The sequence below is a fragment of the Mugil cephalus genome, chromosome 3, assembly GCF_022458985.1.
Source record: "Mugil cephalus isolate CIBA_MC_2020 chromosome 3, CIBA_Mcephalus_1.1, whole genome shotgun sequence".
In the NCBI taxonomy this organism is placed as follows: domain Eukaryota; kingdom Metazoa; phylum Chordata; class Actinopteri; order Mugiliformes; family Mugilidae; genus Mugil; species Mugil cephalus.
Window position 1 is genome coordinate 2,398,132 of NC_061772.1, and position 25,626 is coordinate 2,423,757.

Genomic DNA, 25,626 nt, shown 5'->3' on the forward strand with positions numbered 1-25,626 from the left:
GTTTGGTGTGAATGGAGTAAAGGTACTTGGTAAGCTTACTGCTGCATTTCAAACCTTGACTTATTGTCATTTCATCTTTCATATATACATCTACATACTACATACACACACAGGTGTGTCTCCCATTCATTCACTGTAGCATGCTATATTGTGTTTGTTGAATGTGCAATATACCACAATTGATTCCCAACTCCTTCTCAAGGAGCCTCAGCATAACTCTGCTTTAGCTGCACTTGAATTCTTCTCCCTGCACGTCCATTTAATTAAACGCTAACCTTGCGTATAGCCTTGCATAGCAGTGTAATGAGGTGCCTCGTGAGTTACTTGAAGAAAGTTTATTCAAGGCCTTGTTTAAAGACAAATCCTGTCCACATTCCTGTAATGATGTTATGTCAAGAGACTGTATGAAAAAACAGTTCACATCACATGATGAACGATTTTCCATACATTACCAGTGATCCCAAACTTTTCATGGCTTGTGAAAATAAACGATGCATCTCCACCAGGCAGGGAACAGTCTGCCTGCATGTCCTGCTCAAACACACAGCGTCCTCCAGGGGTGGGGGAGAGCAGGTGAAGAACAGACTGAACTGACACACTGGATAAGGATCATAAAACAGAGGATCTCTGATCCCTTGGTCTGTGCTTGGAAGTCTCGCCAGCTTGTCATTGTTTGGGTATTTCTTGTTTTAAAAGCCTTGGGCAAGAGTTCTATCAGAGAGATTCGTCCCCTGTCAACTTTAAGTTTCGGCATCTTGCCCGCACTCTGAGCTAATCTGTCTACTAGCCTTTAACAAAGGTCTCCATTAGCCATCTGCTGGCTCTCCTTGACATCTTGCAGTGTCTGGACTCCTGGGAGAGATGTCCCTATCATCTTTCCGCTTCATGTTGTTCTTCCTCATCAGAGCCTCACCACTGTAAATACTTTGCCTGATCATGTTACCACAATTGAATAAGGTGAGTGCGAGTGCAGAATGAACTTTTATTAAAGTAATTTGGTGGTTAGAGTCTGAAACGTCACCATAGCTGGATTCCAGACAACGAAGGAAGATGGAGACGGGGCCCTGCGGGAGTCTATACAATGGTGGTGGTGAAGAAGCAGAGGAAGGAGGAGAAGGGACATGGCTGAGAGAGGGCAGATAAGCAGGTGTTTGGATGACAGTGATGATGTTGAAACTCAAACTTTTGTAAGTGTGGGAAAGCCGAAGACATGAGGAAAAAGAATGACAGGAATAAAATGCTGTCACCAGAGAGAAATGTAAATAGAACAGGAGGTATAGATCTTCCTGATTGACCTTTTGCCTTATCTCCATTCAAATATTCATTCTGTATTCTCTCCTGATACTTCCACTTCTTACTATTCAACCACCTTCAGTTTCTCCATGCTAGCAAATTTGATCTATTCTTTTATTTATAGTTTGTATTATTCAGCTAGCACTCATCTTGTAAGACTTCCACTAAGACATCCAGGTCCATTTATAAGACTGATATTTCAGTTCCTTTCAGTGTGTTCACTTTATCTTCAGTATATGAACAGGAAATGTATTTGTTGTTGTTTTTGACTTGTGCATCAGCTGTTGAAATAAATGTAGTGATATACATATGAGTATAGTTTTTGCAGTATTTACAGTTTCTACATTTCTGCATAAAAATGAGTAAACATCAGTGGATTTTCACACAGTCCTGAAAGTAGACAAAGAGAACCAAGAAATAATATACTTCCGTTTTTGTTTATTCAGGAAAATGAACCAATATTATTAGTCCTTCTGTTCAGAAGTGTTTCCAGTCAACGTGAAGAGACTGGAGGGTCGTTTAATTTCTCGTTTTGTTTAAAGAAAATCAAGGATATGTCTCAGTCTGGTCTTCACTACAATCATTTGTCGATGGTATGATGGCACGGGCAAAGCTTTCAGAGGAGCTCAGAAAAAAAGTTGCAGTTGCTCATCAGTCTGAAGGTTACAAAGCTAGCTGTCAAGATTTTGGAATCCACAAATCCACTGAGTCTGACGGAAAAACATGACGTGTAATAATCCGAGGGGTCACTAAGAACTGCCCGTCTTCAGGTTGCTAAACGTCATTTGGATTAACCAGAAGAGTATTGAGAAGATGTTGTGGAAGGACCTACGCAAGCAAATATATTAAGTATTATTAATATGTAAGCAGCAATGTATATTTTTGCATTCATTTTTTTTTCTTTTGAATCATCATGACTTTTGAACTTCACAAAGAAGACCAGCGACACCAAGTAGTCTTATCGATTTCTTTTATTACCAAAAATACATAGTGACATGATACTGCCTATAATGTTGTAAGAATAAACACAAAGTAAGCATCACACTACGTTCTGACACAATTCCAAGGTGAAGCTCCTTTACAAAATTGAATCTGAGCCAAAAGTACACTAATATACATTGCTTGGATGTCTCCTTCACCTACTTTGGTTTAAATGCACAGAGCAAATGTTGCTGCTGCTGCTGCTGCTGTTGCTTCAAACCATAAATTCCCTTAAATAGTCTGGTAGTAAATAAGTACAGACCCGAAATGTTATCTAAAACCTGTGTTAAAATTGTTTTTATTCATATATTTTTTTAAACAAGTTCATTAAAAATATATATACTTTATCTTTAAAAGAAGGCCAGTTTTGATGATCTTTCATATGTACACACTTAAAAAAACAACAACAAAACAAAAAAACAAAGTGTTTGAGCTCCAGCTAAAATTACATGACATAGCTCGTTTTCATCCAACTAAAAGCACTAGATAAGAAGAAAAGATGGATTTACTGCAACATTTAGATCGAAGGCTGAAGTGTCGGCAGTGAGGTCAAATTGTGTATGTGTATGTAATTTCAGCAAAAATAAATGCTTCGAACCAAAAAGGCACGGAAAACCCAAACAAAAGACAATCCTTTCTTTGACAGAAACAGGTCATTGCTTTCAGTATCTACATGGCACAGATGAATGGTTCAGGAGTAGTGGCGTGAATTAAAGATGCTGCTAAATCCTCTCTTGCTTTGACACTTCTCAAGTGTCTGCAGCTTGTCCTGACACACTTTTGCAATTTGTGACACCAAATGGGGTATATCACTGTCCACGAAGCCCCTCTTGACCCACATGAGTTCAGCACCAGGGGACTGACCCAAAATGTCTTTTCTAGTTGTTTACTCAGTCTGTTTTGTCTTCATTTGTTAGCAGTTAATACAAATATTCATCTTTATTTAGTTTGAAATGTCTAAGACAGTCTGATATATCAATTCCTTTGTTCCTGGATGAGCCACACTGTTACCCAGAAAGACACACCTCTGTCATTACATTATGCACCACAATGTAGTGTAGTTTGAGCCAGCCCCATCACTCAACAAACACATTGTGTATTAATGCACAGCTGAATTAGTCCTGAGCAAATACGCTCACCTTTGTCTTGTTTGTGAAACATTTGCTAAACCCAAACGTTGCTTAATTAAATAGCGATTAATTAGTCGGAATTCCGAAAGTGAAATTCCATACATGATTTTAGAAATGCAGGAGTTGTAATCAGCGGGTGGGCTCCACTAACAGGATGCTGGTAATTACTGACAGATGGACACATTGTTGGCTCTGGCATTTGTGCAGGATTTCAACACAATCTCAGCAGACTTAGTTAAGCCATACGATTTTAACAATATCCTTTGTGACAAAAATCAATCATTTGCTCAGTGATTGAGTGTATGATGCGATTTGAATTTTTTAAGTAAGTGAACCATACTTCTGTTTCTTACTTCACCCACTGGAGAGTGTGAGTGTTCAGTTAACCCGGAATAATTCAGTCTTTAATTCTCACTGTGCGTTTAAAGTCATCAGACAGGAGGGCCAGTGAATTATTATTTTTTTTTCCAAACGCACATCAATGTCATCTTTAATCCTGCCCCGTACAATTATAAATTAAAAGTCAGACAATAATTGTCTGCTATGATAATGAGAACCCCAGGCCAGGTAGCATGTCTTTGAGATAGAGATTTCATTTTGCTTTATCCACTGTGCTGCACACGCATAGACACCGTTTCAAGCTGTGAGATGGGGGAGAGGGATGGATCTTCCATTTGATCTTAATTTCCTTTGCCTGCATGAATGTAAGAAACTGAGGGCAAGCTGATGAATTAACATGACACTGTATATCTTGCATGACAGGGTGGCGTGATACATTAGATGGGTTGAGACCCTGTCACCGAGGGCTAGGTTTGAAAGAATAATTCCCATTTTAAATTTATGTTTAATATTTTGTTCATTTTTTGGGCTTTTGGGCAACAATGTAGCAGAAACAGGAATGTTGTCCTATAAGTGTCATATCATCAAGTTCTAAATTTCCACTGTGACCCAGTTCCTCTCTTTGTGTGGCTGCACCTCATCGATACGATGCCCAACAATGGTCTGGTGAGTTCCTGTCTATCAGGCTGATGATGCCTCTAGTTACTTTTCAGGTTTTGACCTAAAGCTCATGGTGCAGTTGCGGGACCCCTCAGTGGGTGGGGCTCAGTGACCTGACAGCTTGACTTCTCTTGGTCTCACTGTCAGTATTACAATTCAGGAGCAGCCAGGAGTACATCACATCCACCTCCAGTGGTTACAAATAGTGAAGCACAAATATTGACCTAGTGATAACTCCAGAGGATGGGTACATCCAGCCATCATTTACTGCTTATTGACTTTTCTGGATGGCACATAGCAGAGGGACGGGGTCTTATATAGGGGGTTCCCATCTCCTGATTGGACAGCGACTACAAAGGAGTTACTTGCTTCATGTACTGTCAGCATCGTTTGAGATATTAAGGGCATTTCTTCTCTTTCCAGTGGATAATTTGCTGCAGTTCATTCCATATGAATAATAGTTTTTACGTAGCAAGATGATCCATTGTGGTGAAGATGATTTAAGTTTTACCATCATTACACTGTGCTGAGTGGATTCATATCAGGTCTGGTGTGGTTTTACTAAACTTCCATCCAGTCACATGTCAGTGGGAGGACATGGGACCACTACATCAAAAGAAAACCTCAAAAACACATCACCGTACAAGCTTTATTTTCATGTCCACTTCCTCTTATCAGGTACGTGTCTTAGCTGGGACAGCATTACATGCTGCACAAAGTTGCACTTTTAAGAACACTGTGGAAAGGTTATAAAACATTATACAACATAAATGGCATGGGCTATAAAAATGCTCTTTACAGCTGTTTTAGATAGTATTCTACCCTTTTTACTTTTTGCACAGTTTACTGCGTTGCAGTTGTGTTTTAAATGGTAAATGGCACTTAATAAGCCATAATGACGGAAATTTTGCTGGCTGAAATTCTCATTATAAAGGTATTCAGAGTTTTTTCTGCTGTGTTACAAATTGTGGTCAGGTGCATTCTGATTGCTTTGATCCTCAATGTGTCCAGAGCTTGATTGGAGTCTATGGAAAACTGATTGGAGAGGCACTGAACAAAGCGAGGAGTGTATAAAGCATTTTTGAAGAGTTCAATGTTCCCAGGAGCACAGAGACCTCCAAAACCCAACCTGCCAAGTTAGCTGTCTGTCTAAAATGAATAACCATGCAAGTGGGCCTTTGGTGAGGGAGGTGAACAGGGACCCGACAGTTACTCTTAGCATAAGTAGTCCTTTGCAAAATGGGAAAAACTGTCCAACCTACTCCATCTAAGCAGAACTTATCAATCTAGCCCTTGTGGTAGAGCAGCTAGATGAAAGCAACTCTCAATCTGAGTTTGCCAAACTGCCATTAAGGGACTATGAGAGCATGAAGAAAAAGATTCTTCTTATTAATTAAAAGGAGTACTCTTTAAAGGCAAGACACCAAGCACTTTATCTGGGTAAAACCAGGCACTGCTCATCGGCTGTCTTACACCATCTCTACAGTGATGCACCATCACTGGTTAGAGAATGATGCAATATGATGATTCTTAATACCAGGGACAAGGCAACTCATCAGAAACAAAGGGAGAGTAACTTCGAGTGACGCACCAGAGTGCGATGGTTCACATTTCAGCACGATAGTGAACCCAGACAATGTTGGAGTTCTAGACAAATCTCTCAAATGAAACTCCCTGGGTCATTTCTTTCCATCTCCAGCTGGATATTCATCATGATGAGAATAACAGCAGAGGACAGGGAGTAGAGGGCGAGAGCCGAGAGGTTTTCAAGATTTGTGACAAAGTTACTTTCTTGTCCTTTTTCCCCCATTTCACCTGCCGCAATTTATGCTCCTGCATTAATTGATGCAGCGGTTCCAATTCACCTACACAGATCCTGCGAAGAGCCTCGCTGCATAGCTGATGTGCACCTCCCCATTAAAGCATGCACTGCAGCGATGCAGAGCTCAAGAGCTTTGATTGGTCCGCTTGGTAGTAGCATGTTTCTGGCTGCTTCTCCATCTCTGCCATTTTCAAATTGATTTGGATCAATAAATAAGGCTAGCCGATGAGGTTTGGAGATGCAAACATTTGCATGACTCGTGTTGGGTGCAATTTTTGCGGACTTCAGACAAAATTTCTTCTAAAGTTTCAGATGCCATTGTTGAAGGTGGACCACCAGCGGAGGGTCCATGCATAGGTCAACACAGCACTATCAATTCCCATTAGACTACAAAAGAGCAGGGCTTCTTTGATTGAAGGTGCTTTTGGTTTCAAACAGCAAAAGAGAATCCATTCACCATTTGTTTATTGTCTTTGGCTAATACACATTTTTCTTTTGGGTGAGCAAAGGGGTCCCTCCACCACAGTGTCACAATCCTGTGGGAAACACTGTGAAATCATCTTCCAAGAATCCATGTGTGCAAAGCCTGAAGAAAAAAAAAAAAAAAAAGACTGCCAGCTATCATGGTTTCTTCAAAATCCTGAATTAGGGGTTTATGTTAATTTCACTTATTTATAAATAAATCTACAATACAATAAAGTGTGCAAAAAGAAAATAGTTTCTGAAGTCAATATGAGTTCAAAGACAGCTCTTAAAGCGAGTTGAGCTGATAACCGTTTTTCCTCAATATGACATATTCCTGCATTTCAAACACCTAGTCACCAGTCAAATAAAATAGCAATTCTACTAACACTAACTTCCCTTTTTGTCGTTCCTTTTGTCAACATGCTTTAAAACCATATCCTCCAAAAGACTACAATCAAAGGCCAATTTGTAATTGGCTCCATTCAACTTCCACTCCTCCTTTGAGAACTATAACTTTATCTTCAAAAAAAAAAAGCTACGTTATAAATGATTAAACAAGTAAAATTACACATAAGGTCACTCAGAGAAACAAAAAAGGAAATAATGACAACGATTATATTCCTCTTGAAACTGGCATAACGGACACTAACATGCAAAAAAACATATAAGTAAAACTAAATAAAGTGATAAATATTGAATGATATTCAAGCTGTGATGCATGCCTTTAGGCATTGGTGAGTTGCACGTGTACCTCCTTTACTAGGCTAAAGCCTCAATGGTGTCAGATAAAATACATTAAATATTACAGTAGCAATAAAAGAGCTGCCTTATAGTCAAGATTATATGAATTAGACTGGAAAATAAGGGAATCCTTTTTCCATTTCTGGTGAGGGATTCTTGGTTTGTGAGGTATGAACTTGTTCCTGTATAGTGAAAAATCTAACTTGGGTCAGAGCTCAGGCTTGTCTCTCGGAAACAAAATACCTTTCAACAGACGCATTTTGTGTCTGTTTTTATTGTGAAATGAAATGGCTTTTAAAGTTGTTCAATAGTTGTTCATAAAGTATTCCTTTCCAAGGACGCACCATCATTTGTAATAATTTGACGTCTAACAGAGAACTTTGTGAGAAATGACACGGATCTACTCTGGTACAGTAGATGTGAAATGGTTAAACCTCAATATGCCCCTCAAGCTCCCTGAAGTAAAGAAACATAATGAAATGCTTTTGTGAGCAGCATTGTAATAGCACAGGGTGAGTATTAATATAGGAAGAGAGATGGAAGGACAGGTCTCACTCTGCTGTTTGGAGGCTTGGCTGTGGTTCTGGTGGCTGCTGCTCTTTGTTGAGGATGATGCTGATGATGTCTCCTTCGTGCTCCTTCATGTGCTCCATCAGTCGCTCTTTACTGGTAGACTCAAAGCCACAGATACAGCAACAGAACAAGAGCACACAATATTCCATTCCGGGGCCCGGGGCAGGGAAGTGGCCTGTGCGCAAATGGCTCTGGGTTTGAGACTGGAGCTGTGCAGGGTCCTTCCCCTGGGGGCTTAAGGATTCATTTGGCCTCTGTGAAGGGTCTGTGGCAGGTGTGGGGAGACAGGCTGAGCCGTCAACAGATAACCCAGCTTTTGTTGCTGATGCAGGTTCCACTGAGACCCCAGGCTTCTCTTTTGACTGCGGGGCCACCACTGGATGCTCTACCGGAGGCTCAGACTCCACCACCGCAGACGACTTCTGAGGAGCTCTGAGGGAAAAAGAGACAGACTCATGAAGAAGACAACATCATAGAGAATAGGACTGAATGACTGTCCACATAACATATAAAGTTTCATCATTTGTTGGATGATGTATGAAACAATCAATGCCAATTATCTCCTTGATGCATTACACATTAGTAGTCATTAGTGTCACACCTACAACCTGAACTGAAGTGAATGATTGATTCAAATTACTACACCATTTCCAAAACAGTCAAATGTAACTAAAAAATAAAATGGAATGGTTTGCATTTCATATAAGCCCTTGGGACAGTAGCAATCAAAGAATGGGAAAGTTTTGTAATGTTGAAAAAAAAAAAAAGAAGAAAAAATGGCTTTCAGAAGAAAACATGGTGAGTAATTCACCATCTGTAAAGATAGTTCAACAATTTAAGAATAAATTCAATGTTCAATGTAAGAGAACAAAGTATTTATGGGTTTTTAACGTCTATAGTACACAATATCTTTAAACTTTTGCCAGGGACAAGGCAGAAAACCAATACTGAAAGGCCGTGATCTTCAGGCCCTGAGGCACAACCGCATTAAAAACACACTTCACATAGCACCCTAACTTTTAGGGAAATAAAGCTTCATACAATACAAGTACACACACAAACACAGCAGTGTGTTCAGCAGTGTGTTTAACAGTGTCTTTAAACAGATTCTTCTTGCAGTTTAAAGTATCACCACAACATCATGAAGTTTTTGATACGTAAACGCAAACAATACCTACTGGAAATTCCCCTTCAGCTGCATTTGGTTCAGTAAACGCTTGTGCATGGATCCTTATATACATTAAGTATTTTGTAAAACTGTTTCAGCTTCTTAGTTTAGCTCATTAGTCGGCTGTATTCAGTGAAAGGCCACGCCAAGTGAGTGCAGTATCTACAACGTGCACAACCCATGCCAAATACTGTACTACACTTCAAGTAACATCACAGAGGCGTTTCCTCTATAAGTAGGTCACTGTTGTTGAAGCTTCCATCTGTATGAGGATAAACATGGGTATGAACAATGCAGAATTAAAACACGAATAAAGAATCTGAATTCAAGGTCTAGGACTCAGGTGGTGAATAGATTAAAATATTTACGTATCGCATGTTTTCATAGTTTGAGTGTGCCAACATTTGATCAATGCAAATCACATGTTCAAATTTTATTACTCTTATCAACATGGGAGTGGACAAATACGCTTTAAGCAAACGTATGCTATTATTCTTGCACAGACCAAAACAATGACAAATACTGTCCACGACTTCATCAACCGCCTGATGTATCAGTAAGGCAGTTCAGTTCTATGACAGTAACGCAACAGTATTGCCAGTATACAATAAAGAACGGAGACCTGAAGAAACAAAACTGAGGTAGGGAACCCCTTTACGTGAGGACACACGCTTACCGGCTGCTCTGGGAAATGGCCTCGTTAATGGCTTTGTTAACTTGCTCATAGTTGTAGTTCTGGTCTCCGGCGTGCTTCCACATGTGGGATTTGAGTGATGGGGGATGACTGCACACATAGCCACACAGAGAGCACCTGGAAGAGAGGGGGACAAATCAGAGGAGCAAAAAATGGAAGATGTTGCAAATACAATGAAGTTCAACACAAAAGGAAAAATCACACAGCAATAGGTTGGTGTTTAATAGGGCTGACTGGCTGGTTACTGACACTCAAATAATGTATCTCTCTCTCTTTTACAGAAATGGGAAACGTACAGTATTATTTTGATGTCATCATTGTCCTTAAGGTGTGATCAGACTTGCTTATTCTAAGCGGAGCTGATGCCATTTGACACCATCAAGAAGAATGGATGGACCCACATGCTGATCTGTTTCCAACAGGAAATGTTTCACTGCATCAGCTGCTTGAGACCCAGAACACCAGAGACCCATGTAAAGTTGGTAATATGACATAGGAGGACAACCTCTCACACAGTCCATATTAATGTATATTTACTCCACTTGTGAAAAGCAGTGTGAACGCAGAGATGATACGAACTAAGGTAATGGCGGCTATTAGCCCTTGATGTGTCAAAGTCACACCACGGACTGTGTGCCCATACACTGTGAAAGTGTATGAACGTGCTTATAGAAAACTGCCAGTGGTCCTTTAAGAGTTAAAGAACAGAACTGTGTGTGCCATTTGACTCTGGAAACATGTGCATTCAAGCATTGCAGGTATTGAGAACAAGTGGCCGGTGAAGTGGAAATCAGCAATCAGTGTTTGGCACAAGGTTGATGATATTTAACATTTCAAGGAGAAGTATTCACTGCCATTCACAATATCCACCCACCAGCCACCAACCTTGCAATCACTGCCTCTAAAATCTGGCTGTTAGCACCACAAGTGCACACAAATGTGGTCACACACAGGTTTGGACCCACATAGACCCAGATAACCTCAGCTTCTTCTGGCCACTTCAAATGTCATGGTGATGATCCCTCTCTGTAGTGGATGAGTCTGATGTCTCCTACCTGTACTGCTCAAGCAGCCGCACAGCCTGGTGCTCCTGGGGGTGCCTCCTCATGTGGCTCTTTAAGCTGTTCATGTTCGTGGTGGCAAAATCACAGCTACAACAACTAGCAAACGTAAAGAAAGAAAAGTGAGAGATGAGAAGACTGGAAGAGCGTGTCTGGTTTAACAAGCTGCCTTTTGAGGTCAATGTGTTGCATCTTTGCACTTGTAGCCTGAAGGGAGATAAGGGATTCACAACAAAGCAGAGAGGAAATTGCCACTTTAAGAAAAAGAATAAATATCAATGATTTTACGCTCAATGCTTTGGAGGCTGCGGTCGAAAGGATACTTTTAGGCATCCTTGAGCATTACTCAAGGCAAGACCATTTGCGCAGTATTACACAAAGTAGAAGAAGAATTCTTCAGTCTCATAGCAGATTGTTTAATTACAGTGCAATTGTCTAGATTCTTAGTGCCTTTTCCCCCCCTAAAATATGAATAAATGTGTACGTTTTAACTACTGTGACTTGAACAACTGCCAGTCTGTGGGCTCCAGATCCAGATCTTTATATTCCAACAACATGCTGCTGCTGTATGACTTTGGTTTATGGTGTTGAAGCTTAGAAGTAAAATGGTCTTGCCTGAAAATAAGTAAAGCAAAAGAAATGTACTGCTTCCAGCTTTGGAAATTTACAGAGGGCAACAGCATGACAAGCATTCTGGTTAAAAATGAGTAAATTAAGTCTATACCACAACTTCTTCCCCTCTTTGATAGGGCTATATATATATATATATATATATATATATATATATATATATATATATATATATATATATGTACAGTGGTGTCTGGGCTAACAAATGCATGATACCAATTAAACAGTTAACACAGCAGCAAAAGGAACATCATCTACAATACACACAGTTACATCAATTACAGGTGCACTATACTTTTTAGTGCTCTACACATGTGGTTCTCAACTGTCTGGCTTCAGGACCCACCATCACACCTTAATGACAAGACCCAAATGTAAGAGAATTCAGTAATTCAAGGCAATAACTGAACTGAACTGACAACTAAACCATGTGAAATGCACCACACAGCCCTGGTGTAACCTATGTTACATGTCAGGATTTCAAGTTTTTGTCCGACAGATTAGCAAAACTAGCCCATATGATCAGTGAATGATGGGGGCGTGACATGACACCCGTCAATCACTTAAAAGAATTAAATGAATGAAAGGTGTAAAAAAAAAAAAAATAATAAATAAAAAATAGAACAAAATTTTAAAAATCAGCCCATTTAGAGATGGCCTTTTTCTTTTCTTTTTCTTTTTTTTTTTGGTGCCGTTTCTACCCTTGGCATCACCAAAACTGAAAACAAGCTGTTATAAGTTATTTAAAAAATAATTTCCTCCTCTTTTTTGCTTGGAAGGGCTCAGCCGTACCAGCCGTCCCTGCATATATGTATGTAAACACCCACACAGTTGTGGGAGGAATTAAAACTAATCGACCTCCTGTCCTTGTAAAACAATGATAATGAGCATTTCTGCGCTCCTTGCCAATTACTATTACATACCAGAAACCTGAGCTGAGCATTACTCCAGCCTCTGGTTTACCTTCATCTATCTGTGAGATGGTATTAGCATCAATTTTGCACTGCACTGCCACAAAATGTTGGTACTGCAATTGCCCTTCTATATTGTTCCTGCTAATAATGACAGTTCATGTCTACACTTGACTGCGCTCATATGTCAGAAATGATAGAATCATTCTGGATTATTCATACCTGAAGACACCATATACGGAAACAGAACATAATCCTTGGAATTTGAAACAGCTGCACATATTGGTCGTCACGTCTTAGACTAGACTTTTTATTACTTGAACTCTGACTTTCTCATTGTCCTTGTGTACTGCACTTAAAGCTGGAGGTCAGCTTTGTAACTTGAAAGTCTTTATTTGATTTCTGTTGTGTGGTTGAAATGCCCACAGAGACACTGTAGGATTGACAGATTTAACATTCCATTCAAATGCAAATGTGGTTTTAACATTCTATTGTAAATTCATTCTATTGTAAATGTGTATGTATGTGCAGTATATGTATGTACAGTATGTGAACAGAAACCAGGGGCAGGTTTGATGGAGGCACATAGGACGCAAATGCAAACAGTTCAGGGAAAACTGCTTTTTGTATGAGTATTCACTTTGCCTAACATGTCAAATATGCATGTTACAATCGCTCAAAATCAAAGGTGTCCCAATGATGTCCACTTTGAATTCCAGCCTGTCAAATGTCAGGATTCAATGCTTCTCATTCATATACGATAGCAAAGGTTTCCCCTGTTTGAATATTTAGATATAGACAACAGTTTCCAACCATGCTTTTGTTGTTCTTTTCTTAGTGTTAACATCAGACTTTAGAGCACAAGTGTCATGTTAAGAAAGCCGGCACCTAAATCCTCATGTGCAACTGTTATTTCAGCGTGTAGCAGAGAAACACTGAAGGAGTGCACAGTGTGACAAAGTGTGAGCGTGTCTACATGGTGAGACCGCGATGCTGGTCTCAACATTACCAGCCCTTTACTGCCATCTAATGGACATATCTAAAATGACAAGTACAGTTTGAGAACATTTAAATACTGAGACATTACACCCTGAAACAGGAAGTGAAAACTTAAAATGTATATTCTCTAAACTAAAAGATGTGTTGAGTGCAAATGAATTTATACATGATATATAATTTTAACAGATAGGAGACATGCAAAACAAATCTGCAAATAATACATAGATTTGGTTTTACTTTATCAATGTTCTGCAATGACTATTAACATATTAACACTGTGTCTGAAATCATGAATAAAACCAAACATAGGGAGGAATAGAACATAAACAGTGGCAAGGCCCAAGCTAGAGTCATGACAGGTATGACTGACTATGAAAGCTGTGGTATGAGTTGAGACTCACACAGACATGCGAGTATATTTCCTAGTTAAATAAATAGGAATTAATGACATCTGCAAAATGTTAACATCCCAAGTCCCTTCATTCTGAAAAAGCATTACACAGGCAGTTTTCACACATTTAATTAATATCTTATGAAGCGTGAACTCTTGATCAATTATTTACCACGTCAATGTACTTTTTATGTGGCTGCTTAATAATTCAGATGGCTTAATTCTTCAACAGCCGACCAGAATTTGATTATAAACTGCGGTCCATGACTCAAATACAGAGTTGATATCTGATAGCTGGTTCTATCTTATTAAGAACATAGTTTATGTTCTGAAATGAATACATTATTATTCATTTTAATTTTATTTTCTAAATACTTAAATACACCAAATTAGATATATTGTTAATTATGTATTGTATTTTATTTATTTATATGTATCCACTTCTATTAATTTCTTCTGTGCTGGTTCAATACTTTCAAAATTTCTGCGACACCGATATCAAGCTCAATAGCTTCTGCGACACAAGTGCGACAGTGTGTCCCTCCGTAGTTGTTGGTGGTGGGGTTAGCACATGCGCAACTAAAGGAGGAGGCACGATTCAAGAAACATCCGTTCCATGTAGTGTTGTTACTTTTCTCTGTAGCACTTGGAGATTTTTTTAATGAAAAGTGTTTTATGAATAAAATGTATTATCATTATTATGACCGAAGTTCAAGTACATAATTGGCAGTGAAAGTAATTACACAAACATTGTCAATGACCTTTGTCACAGTCTACCACCCCCAAGCTCCAGATATTCTTTGCTCCAAAGAGGAAAAGTAACACTACAGGTTATTGGTGTGTATCCTCGCCATCGATCCTTTCTTTTAACACTCTAATCCTTCTTCTGAACGTTTGTGTTTTTATCTTGAAAATCAGGAACCTTTGTTGGGTTCCATCTGCTCTTCCTGACCACTAGAGACAAGTAATTTGTGGAACCACAGTTGAATTTCAGACTACTGTTTTTCTGCTACTGACACTGACATACCCCTTAGTGTGAAAAACACAATTAAAAGGCTTCTCTCAGTTGCTACTGTTGCTCCCCTCCTCAGCTCTGTCAAACAGCCACTGCTGGCTGACCAGTAACAGCAAAGCACTGCCACCAGTGCATGAATAACTACTCACCGATAAGGCTTGTCAGAGTTATGAATCCGCCGGTGGTTCCTCACCCCAACGTATGTAGAGCTGGTGTAGTTGCAAACGTCACACTTGTACATTTTCTGCATGCTCCATTCTGAGACAGAGACAAATAGACAAGAGATTTGACCGTTGTGATGAGTGAGATATGTGTCAGCTATTCAGTTAAATATCTTACAGATAACAGATTTTCCCTTCTAAACACATAATTAAAAACACGTCTTACCTTGATCTGTTACCCGCTCAGATTCTTCAATCGTGGCCACGGTTTCAGTGACTGGTGTGAGTGCTGCCATGTCACTACTGAAGCTGTGATGCTCTCTCTCGTGATTCCTTAACTGGCTCTGGTAGGGAAAATATACACACATACCATGAGGTTTCTTATCAAAGAAATACTAAATCAATTCAAAGAAATGTATAGTGGCTGACAGTGATGCACTGTGAAGGTTTAACAGGTTTAACAGGAAGCCAGCAGGCCAGGCTTCACCCTTTGCAATTAAAAACTCTACTGGCCTCTTAAACCTAAATCTGGTAGATAATATTAGACTTTAATCTCTGCAACAGATAGGGAGTGGACTACTATGACATCAGGTGGATCAATAACTTTATGCAGCATCATCAACCTGAGGCAAACTTTCGCTGCAGCGCTGAGCCATGCCCTTCAGAACTTTCATCTCTGGTGCTTTTAGGGTACTGTGGGACCGAGACACCATAACCTACGCATCCAGTCTACACCTGTGCAAGACATTTATACTTGTGGGCTCATCAGCCTGGCATGCTCTGTAACAACACTAACACTAGACAGTGCAATCAATTCGCACAGCCAACTTAGTCTTTAAGGACATCACTCATTGTTACTACTGGCTGAGAAACAAAAACTGACCAGTATATGTTACCAAGACAAGAAAAAACATAGAACATATGTGGAGCAACTCCAAAATGCGAAGCTAGAGGTTGTTCCTCTTAGTTACTTCGGATTGATAATTAAAAAAATCTATTTTTGAAAATAAAATATGACAGTGAAGGGACTACTGATCCTGGGGGAGAAATTGCAAACTTAACTCGGCCCCGCCTTCACCGATCAACACATTAGGCTAATGCTTGGCTCCTTGATTTTGTCCATCTGAATGGGTCAGTAACATCTTGACTTTGCATCTGTCCTAACATCTGTCCAAATTTTTATAGCACATCCTTCACAATTTTTAAATGACAAGAGGCAGGAAAAAGTTCTGAAGCAATGAAAAATCTTGAAAAAAATAAAAACATACACTCAAATCACAGAGATGCCAATTTGCTCTGGATTAGTATTATCACAGGACCTCTGTGTCAGGAGAAATATGGCAGGTCATTTGTAGTGTCATTTTTGCTTTACAAAGTAAATATATGAATGAGTCACAAATTACTGGAGGTACCCAGGTAAAATGAGTTCTGTGTGAATAGGGCCTAATGCACTACACGTTCTGTGGAATTAATATGTTCATTTAAAATAAAGAGAAACCACTGACGGAAATGATTGTTGTTATTAGTTAACTGTTAAACCTGTTATTAGTTAACCTGATGATTATTGTTTTGAATTATTCCGTCCATACATCAAAAAAAAAAAAAAGAAAGAAAAGCAGCTATAAAGACTGCCCTATTCACACAGAGCTAGTTTTAATTTGCAAAAATTGCGGAGGTCATCTGTCATCTTTATCCCGTACGAATGAGGCATGTCTATAATTTGTATATAAATTGTAACAAAATAAATCATCCAGGTCCGGTATAAAACTAATCCAAGTCGAATCAGCATCTCTGTGATTTGGTGTGTGTGTGGTGTGTATTATTTTTTTGTAAGTATTTTGTTTGACTGGAGGCTTTTTTCTGCATCCTGTCACTTAATAATTATGAAGGATGAAACAAAGTTTGAACAGATGTTAGGGTGTGAATTCAAGATGTCGCCGACTATCAGATGGACAAAATTGGAATGGATGACATGTGGCAGCATATTTAGATGTGTTGGATTTCATTAAGACAGGCATTAATGTGTTCATCACAACAGTAAAGGTGGGGCTCATTTAAATACTGGAAGGTAGTTCACAAATTGTCCCTGGGAACAATACTGTCTCATAATCTTTTACTTTTTATTACTAATCTGAATTCTCAATGTAGCTAAAGCTGTCAAAGAGCACAGAGATTTAAGCAAAACAGAGTTTGTTGTTGCTCAGGGTTGTTAACAACTGTCACATGGAAGAGCTGACATGCCCTCACCTTGTACGAGAAGGTATCTGGACACTGTTTACACTGGTACATCCTGGTCTTGCAGTGGTGGATCATGTGGTTTTCCAGGTCCTTACTGTCTGAGGCGATGTGCTCGCAGATGGGACACTGATAAGGCTGCCTCTGTCGGTGCACTCTCAGGTGCTGCTTAATATAGCCCTTATTGCCGCTGCTGTAGCGACACAAACGGCACCGGTACGGGCGTTCGTTGCCAGGGATGTAATCAACTAGACCACCATCAGGAGGGCCAACCAACTCGTCCATTCCTGGAATGCTACACATGTAGCCCCCTGCTCCGTTGCCCGTGACCACTCCAGGTACAGCTCCATGCTGGAACTGTGCGTTATCTTGAAGTTCTTTCAAGATGTCTTCATCAGAAGCATTCTGGTCTGAACGCTCTCTGAGTCGCTCGATGACTGTGAGCAGGGAGAGGCTGATGCCGGCTTTAGTGGCAGGGCTCTCCTCGTCTCCCTCTCCAAGGCCCAGGGGCGCCAAATCTTCCTCCTTGTCCTCGCTGTGAAGCTCCAAGTCCAAGAGAGCAGCTGCATCAGAAATCTTCGGTCCAGCTGTAGCCACCTCAAAAAGTTTCTGGCCCAGGGGTGGTGTCTGAGCGTGTGCCGTTATGGTCTTCTGACTTACCTTGGTGCTGCAGGTGGACAGCTCAGGTGTCCTCATAGGCATCGCCACAAGGGCCTCAGCAGCTAGTGAGTGCAGGCGGAGAGATTCAGAATGTGTCCTCTTGCGACCAGCTGGGGGAATGTTTTCATCCCTTGAAGAGTCGGTACTTTTGACGACAGAGGATTTACTCTCGGTTTCTAATGGCTGACTGTCAGTGGTGTTACTCAGACTGCAGTCAAGGACTTCATCACCCTTCACACATCTTACATGGTCGAACTCTTCCTTCTTTGCATCCACTAAACTCTTGTCCCTGTCCACATCTGGACTAAGAAGTAGAGGGTTAGTTGCCATGACCGTATCCTCAGCTGAAGGAAGGCGTTCTACAATCACATTGATGTGGCCTGCGCTGTTGGGACTGCTATTGATGATTTTTTGAGCTGATGACAGTAAACTGTCAGTCACAGAGCTGCCATCATGGTGACCATCTAACTCCACCTCAGTTTCTGCCTCAGTTGTCACCTGCACCTCAACCATGTGCTCCTCAGAGGCCACGTCTTTGACAGGGTACACATTTACCTCTTCTTCCTCTTTTATTCTTGGACTTATATTGAGATCTGGAACTGGAAGATCCAAGACATCCCGTTTGTCCTCAGCAGGCACAGGCATGCAGAGCTGGAGCTTGAATGAAGTGGGGAGCTTCTGTAAACTCTTATCTTGAAGAACTGGGGAAAGAACTACAATTTCCTCTCTAGCTGCAGGATTGGTAGTAGCAGCTTGCGCCTCTCTCTTTGCAGAAGCCCCATCTTCATCTTCAAAGATGGGATAAGAGCAGTCGACTAGGCCAGCATGCTTCCACGCATGGGTCTTGAGCATTCGCTGCTGACTGCACACATAGCTGCAGATCAGGCAACGATACAAACCATACTCCTCATAGCTATACCACTTCTTCTGTGGCAGCTGCTTGGAACTGTCCAATGAGCTTTTGATCACCTCCTTTCCTAAATTACAGTGATCCTCTGACCAATCCCCATCCTGCTTCCTTAAAACCTCTCCCTTCTCCTCACTGCATCTGTCCAAATGAGAGGAATTCCTCTTCAGATTGCCTCCATTGTCAAAGTGCAATCTGACATGCGCCTCCAACTGCCCTTGGTCTCTGGAAGTAAAGTGACACTCGGAGCACATGAGGATGAGGTCACTGTGCTGCTCATTGTGCTGCTTCAGGTGTTCCTTCAGCAGGGGCAGTGTTTGGGAGAGATAGGGGCACAGGCTGCACTGGTAACAAGTCACTGTCCGCTTGTGGTCGCTGCTGTTGACGTTGCAGGCCTCCTCTTTTATGGTGGTGATGTTGTTATTGTTACTATCACCCGCCACCGGCGAGGAAAGAGTGCGCTCAGCTGGGTTTCCATCTAAACTAAAATCCTCCTTCCAGTTACTCTTAATTTTCTTAAAGGGGAAACCTCCACTGCTGCTCTTTGACACCTCTTCATCTCCTTCTCCCCCTGCAGAAGAAGAGGCCAGTTGGAGTCCTCTTTTCTGTCCTCCCAAGGTGCAGCGACGCTGTGGACGTTTTTCTACAATTTTGCTCAGCTTTTCAATGACCTGGATAAGAGAATCGTCCGCTTGCCTCGTCCGAAAACTCTGGGAGGTGTCATCCCCTGTAGGTTGCCTGATTTGGGTTTCAGAGTGTGATCCCAGTGCTGATGGAGTGAAGGAAGAAGAGGAGGCGTTGGAGGTATTTGTGATCAGTACAGCCACATTGCTGATCTCCTCCATGACCTGACAGACAACAAGAGAGATAGATTGTGAAATCTGATTGGTGCTACATGGTACAGTAGATAAGATTCATTCCTAACATGACTACATATATGTCAAAAAAAAATTATCTAGATGGATACACATCACAAATTTTCTTACAACCACCTGCGGTTTAGAATAAAATTGTCAGTTTCATTAAAAACTCTGTACTAATAAAGGGGCTAGAAAGATTTGAAATTTTGACTTCACAGTTGCTTTATATAGTTGAAGAACAATCAAAATGAAAATGAAGCATTAGCCTAATCTCAGTGAAGGATCACACATTGTAGAACAAGTTTATGACACGACCCGTGTTGGTCACGGGATGCAATGTTTGTCCCTTGTGCATTTAAAAGTAAAATAATTATCAAATAATGCTGTTATTCTGTAACTTTTTTTTTTTTTCCATTTCAACAAGTCTGCAATGTTCAAAAAAGGGTATGTATCTAAAATCACGTAAGAATCAATTTTGAAAATGTTCATACTCTTTAGCAGATTTTCTGCACTTCTGTGTTTACCACTAATAGTAGTAACAACAACACTAAAAATACATCATAATCCATCGTTGTTTTCCATGTGGGCCTCTTTACTGATAGCAAAATCATTCAGATTGGTTTTTTGAAGCTAAAAAAAAAAAAAAAAAACACATGATAAGCATGACAGCAGCTTCATTTATTCACACTGAAAACAAATGCACCATGTGCATCTGTTTACAAGCTAAGCCTGAAGGAAATGGTCATAACTCATGTGGTAATATTTCTTTCATCTCTGCCTCCAGGCCTTTCCCCTTTCTCATTTTCTGACCACAGATAACCTTCCTCTTTCTCCTACTTCCGCTTTTGTATGACTGGATCAAAACGAGTAGGGAGTGAATTTAGGGAAGGGATACCACATGCAAGAGGCAGTGGCATCTATCCAGCTCCCTTCTGAATTCTGTGAGGAGGGGCTGACAAAGTTATAGTGGACTCCATCCAAGAATAAACCAGTCAAGAAGCAGACTCCTTCTATTAGGGGAAATGAAATGTAAATATGTCAAGTAAACAGACTTGGACTTACTCGCTTTCTAAAGTGCATTTAATACATTTTCTTTTTTATCAATTTGAATGTGACTGATCTGTTCAGTTTCTATGTAGGCCCCATCCATAATGTGTTTTAACTCATGGCAAACGAGACACCTGTTATGTCAGGATCTAAAAATATTTCTTCCACTCTCATTGCCTTGTGGAATGAAGTTGCTCACAGCCTCCAAACTCTACCAAATTCACCCAATAGCATTTCGTCCCATTTGTTGCCTAGCGTGAGCTAACACAGATGGAGCTGTCGCGACACCAGGGACGTTCGTGTTAAAACAAAAGAAACAAAACAATTAAGAAAAAAGCAGCAACAGACAGAGTTAGCTCCACGGCTAGTTTGCTGCCTGCCTCTCAAAGACACTCAGAGGCAGACACACGAGTCTCACATCGCTAACAGCTCCTCACATGAATGTACAAGGACATTTAGATTAACTTGGTGGTTAATAAGTGACTGAGAACCGCGTGGCCGTACCTAAATAAAAATATACTTACTGTCACAAAATGGCTCGACGCTCTTTGTCCTCAACACATTAAAACCGCCTAGTTTTATGCGTTAGCCATAAAAAGTGGCCTCTCTCACTCTTCCACATTGCAAAATGGCGAGGATGGAATATCGGTCACGTGACTCGGCGTTTGCGTCAGGTGACCACAGCGACCTTCTGATTGACAGGCCGCACGATGATGCCTTCAAGCGCTGCTCGTAAAATGTAATGTCACGAATTAACACTTTGAAATATGTGGAAATTGGAAATTTCAACCCCAGATTGTTAACGTCAGGCGTATGAAGACTTCTTTTTTTTCTTCTGTGAAGTTTTTTTATTTTCGTGTAATTTATGTATTATCATATATTTATTAATGCAACTCTAAATATACATTTGGAGAAAAAAACGATTCAGTCCAATGCAACAACACCTTTCTGACAAATCAGTCTGTCAAATTAAAGTTATTCTAAAATAATTCTCTTCTGAATAATCAATTGATCTACATGCTGTGTGGTCCACCACTTGCACAGCAGCTGCTTTGGTCTTTGCTTTGGTCTCACAACTACAGCTCAGCACCAGCCTCTGGTGGTTACCTGATGAACTGTGCAGTATATATACATGGAAACACATACAGATCTGTGATCTGCAGAGTTTAATGGATTTTATTCAAGGAAATAATTGTTATACTATAAATCTAACTCTTGTGCATAAAATAATGTACATTTAATTTAAAAACTTACACAAATTCACAAAAATAGCTAAATACAGGATACTGGTAAATTCTGGTGAGGTCATCTTTGTAGTTATCTTTTTTATCTTTATTTTTTTCACCTGAACAGATTTTTTCTACAAAGATGTTCCAGATGGGAAGATTTGGACTTTAGAGCTGAGACCAGAAAGTCACACTGATCGCTGACAAAGTACAAATCCTCAGAAAAAGAAAAAAATGTCTATCATTATACAGTTTTTGACATTTTAGAGACTAACCTATTTAAATCTTTGTCAGCTTCAATCATCCAGTGGAAATCTTTTTTTATTCTATGAAGGTTTGAAATCTGGAGCTCAACATGAGCCATGTTGAGTACCACATTTCAAACCTGCCACAGACTGTTCAGTGCAGAGAGGAATGCACACACATGTACATTGGGGAAACCAAACAACCCATCCATAAACACAGGAGAAAGTCTTGGCCAGAGGAGAACAGATGGTTTGAGAGAGGAGTAAAGAAAGCCATCTATGTCAAAGTGGAAACATCTACTCCACACAGAGGAGGTGGACTGAGATTTAATCTGTCATCTATTTACAATTCAGTCTTGACTTCACACTTGAGACCGGAGGCTCCCACAGACAATAGCATTGTTAAAGCTCCATTCATAGGATAGGTAGCCTCGGCACACAGTCCCCCCTCTTAATGACAGGTAAGTACCTAGCTTTTATGACAATAGCAAGTTTCTGGTGGGTTTACCCACAGAATTTTCCTATTTAAACCTCAAATTCCCACTAGTCTCTCAGAACCGAAGAAGCTACTTGGATGATTTACTCTGATGAACTCTGGTTTAACCTTTTTAGGTTATTCTTAGTGTGTTATTGGTTGCCTTGAGTCAATCAAAATGGTTTTTGGTTGTTTTTGTCTTTTTGTGCTTTTTTTTTTATTTATTTTTTTCCTGGACTTTATGTTTTTGACTGTGTCGTCGGCTGTGGAGTTCGGTGGAGTGGGCATTGCGTCCAGTGGTGTGTTCCAGGGGTCAGCTGCTAGCAGTGTCCGTGTCCCTTGAGCTGCCCTGAGTGAGATTCCTCCTGAACTTCAGGAGAAGTACTGGGGATGCCAGTGGTGTGGAGTGCTCTAGTTGGAGGTGGAGGAACGGAGAAGGAGGTTCAGGTCGCAGGTTGCTGGTGTCGTCTGTCCTCATGGGGAATGTTAGGTCTTTGGTTGCAGAATGGATGGACTGTGATGATGGGGCCCAGAGGGAGTGTGCCATGAGAAGTGCTTTGGACACCAGGGTTCATAGGACTACAGTACAACTACTGTTGTAGATAATAATGCTAATTCTGTAAATTTTATACCCTCACGGGGTGGCGCCCCGCCTCCAGCACCTCCACCCCTGCGACCCTACTGAGAATTAAGCAGTATGGAAGATGAGATGAGTGTGTGGCTTTATCAGAGTTATAGGCTCTGAATTTGTCTTTGTCCCTTCATCCAGTGGCTCTCTGGGTGGGGTCTCACTTTCTTCAGGGTCGTGTCCCAGGTGATTTTCTCTGTTAACCTCCATCTGAAGGTAATGAAGCTGTTTTCGATGTCTCATTAATAGTCAGAGCCCAACGTTTAGAGTCTAGCTGAAGGAGCTGCCTGTGAAACTGTTGGGAACCAGCTCTGCCAGGGGTAGAGGCTGGTGATAGTGGCTGAAGGGAAGGTTTCATTGTTCTGGCGACTGATAGAAATGAGGGCTCATGATAGAAATTGGCTAAATTAAAAAGAACGAGAACTTATTATTCTTCTCTTCAAATGAAACCCGAAAAATAACTAATGTGAAGCCATAAAACTATGAACTGATCTATGAAGGAGTGACAGTAGCTCCACGTCAGCTTCATCCCACAGGCCTTGAGCTACACTTCCTCCTGCTGTTTTGAGTTAGTTTTATTGTAATGTGCACTGGTGGAGCAAAGCGTCACTGAACATCAGTGATGTGTGATGCTCTTAGCAGTGATTGCAGAATAGTACTTTAACTCTGCTACTTTATGCTTTATTAAAGTGCTTGTGACTGAAGTGAGGATTTCATCTGTCAGCTGACATCTTCGAAATGTTATAGGCTCTGAATTGACTCAATGAGATGGAGCTTCCAGTCAGATTCAATGACCCATCATGTGTGTCCCCCATGGCTCCATAGAGATGGTTTCAGTGGATGTTCAGATGATATTTGTGTGCTTCCTCTACAAGTACAGGAGAAAGTGAACTGGTTTGTATTCAGCAGCACGGACCAGAGTGAGGACGGACAGGAGGAAATCAGGCCCTCTGCAGCCACTCTGGGAACATGAGAACCAGTGCAACGCTCCAGGGCCTCATTTGTCAAACTGTGCATAGCACAATACAAGAGTTTTAAATCACAGCATAAATCCATCAGTATGTTTTTGGTGAAGCAGTGTTGAACAGATCAGATTAACGCTCTTTGAAAATGCACAGTTCTGAAAATCGACAGTTATTCAAATTACTGATTGAACACTTTTATAAGAGACTGGCAATATGTGAAGTCTGGGATTAACACCGCAACTCTTAATGGGCTTTATGTGTAGTTCCACAGTTCTACCACTAGATTTTGTGTGTATTCGTGATCAGAGTTTTATGTAAATTTATACACTTTTCTAAGCACAAGTACAAATTGATAAATTCCATACTTCGCATCAGAATGTGCTTATCTGTGCATATGCACGGGTTGATTAATGAGGCCCCAGGACTATATTCAAGTCTAACAAGATTGAGCTCAGTTTTTTCAGGATTTCATTTATAGTCCACTAGTTTTATTTTCACTTTTACTTGTACAGCAGATTCAAGTTCATTCACTTCCACAAGATAAAAACATGCAGAGCTATGAGATAAGATTTCTCCTGGTCACAGTGTGCTACATACACAGTAACTACTAGAACTGCAACGATTGCTGCACTATTGCAACATGTTATAACTAAACACATCATAACACACAAAATCACATTTTTTTCTTTCTTTTTTTTAATAAAGTTTTTCAAGTATAAACCACAAATAAAATAAAACAATATAATACAAAAACGCAAACTGTATACAACAAAACAACACAAAAGAAAAAAAAATGTCTTGCTCGGGCAACATTACGTAGTGGGGGATCAACTGCCTAACCAAATTTCTGACTTGTAAACATCAAAAGAAATAAGTGGAGAAATTCAGTGAAAGAAGCCAAGTGGTTATAGATGTAAAGATCTTTAATGACAGACAGGCCTTTGTCGGTCCACTGATCAAAAGCAGCATCCATCATGCCCGGTTTAAAGCAAGGATGCTGACAAACAAGAGCATAGGTAGAGATTCCAGGGAGATTCATCACACCCTGTATCTGCATCAAAATCCTAAGTGTATTATGCATAACAAAATCATCCTTATAGCACCTAGATGGTAGATTTAATTTAGAGAATAAAATGGCTGCTAAAGAGGCACCTGTGTGCGCTGAAGCTACCCGAGTCTGAATTGAAGGCCAAATGGGACATGAGGAGCCACTTTGCCCTGCTGCGGCTGAGCAGTGACTCCACAAAAACAATGCTCTGGCATTGCAAACCCAATAATAATGATGAAAGACAGGGAGGCCGATGCCTCCTTCAGTTGTAGGTTTCTGTAAATGTGCCTCAGCGA

The 25,626-nt window shown here is 40.5% G+C and overlaps 1 protein-coding gene across 2 annotated transcripts; it reads right to left on the bottom strand.

The window, feature by feature from the left end:
* Nucleotides 1-2,249: 2,249 nt before the first annotated feature.
* On the bottom strand, nucleotides 2,250-21,394 carry znf507 (zinc finger protein 507). Of its 2 annotated transcripts, none has more exons than XM_047580710.1 (7): nucleotides 21,268-21,394; nucleotides 17,282-19,684; nucleotides 15,261-15,378; nucleotides 15,023-15,131; nucleotides 10,922-11,026; nucleotides 9,849-9,983; nucleotides 2,250-8,436 (listed from the first exon to the last, which is right to left on the bottom strand). In XM_047580710.1, the coding sequence occupies exons 2-7, from the start codon at nucleotides 19,679-19,681 to the stop codon at nucleotides 7,983-7,985; spliced, it is 3,321 nt and encodes a 1,106-aa protein (XP_047436666.1). In that variant the 5' UTR covers nucleotides 19,682-19,684; nucleotides 21,268-21,394; the 3' UTR covers nucleotides 2,250-7,982. The 2 variants fall into 2 exon arrangements, with proteins under 2 accessions (XP_047436666.1, XP_047436667.1); XM_047580711.1 differs by lacking the exon at nucleotides 2,250-8,436 and adding an exon at nucleotides 8,522-9,434.
* Nucleotides 21,395-25,626: the final 4,232 nt, after the last annotated feature.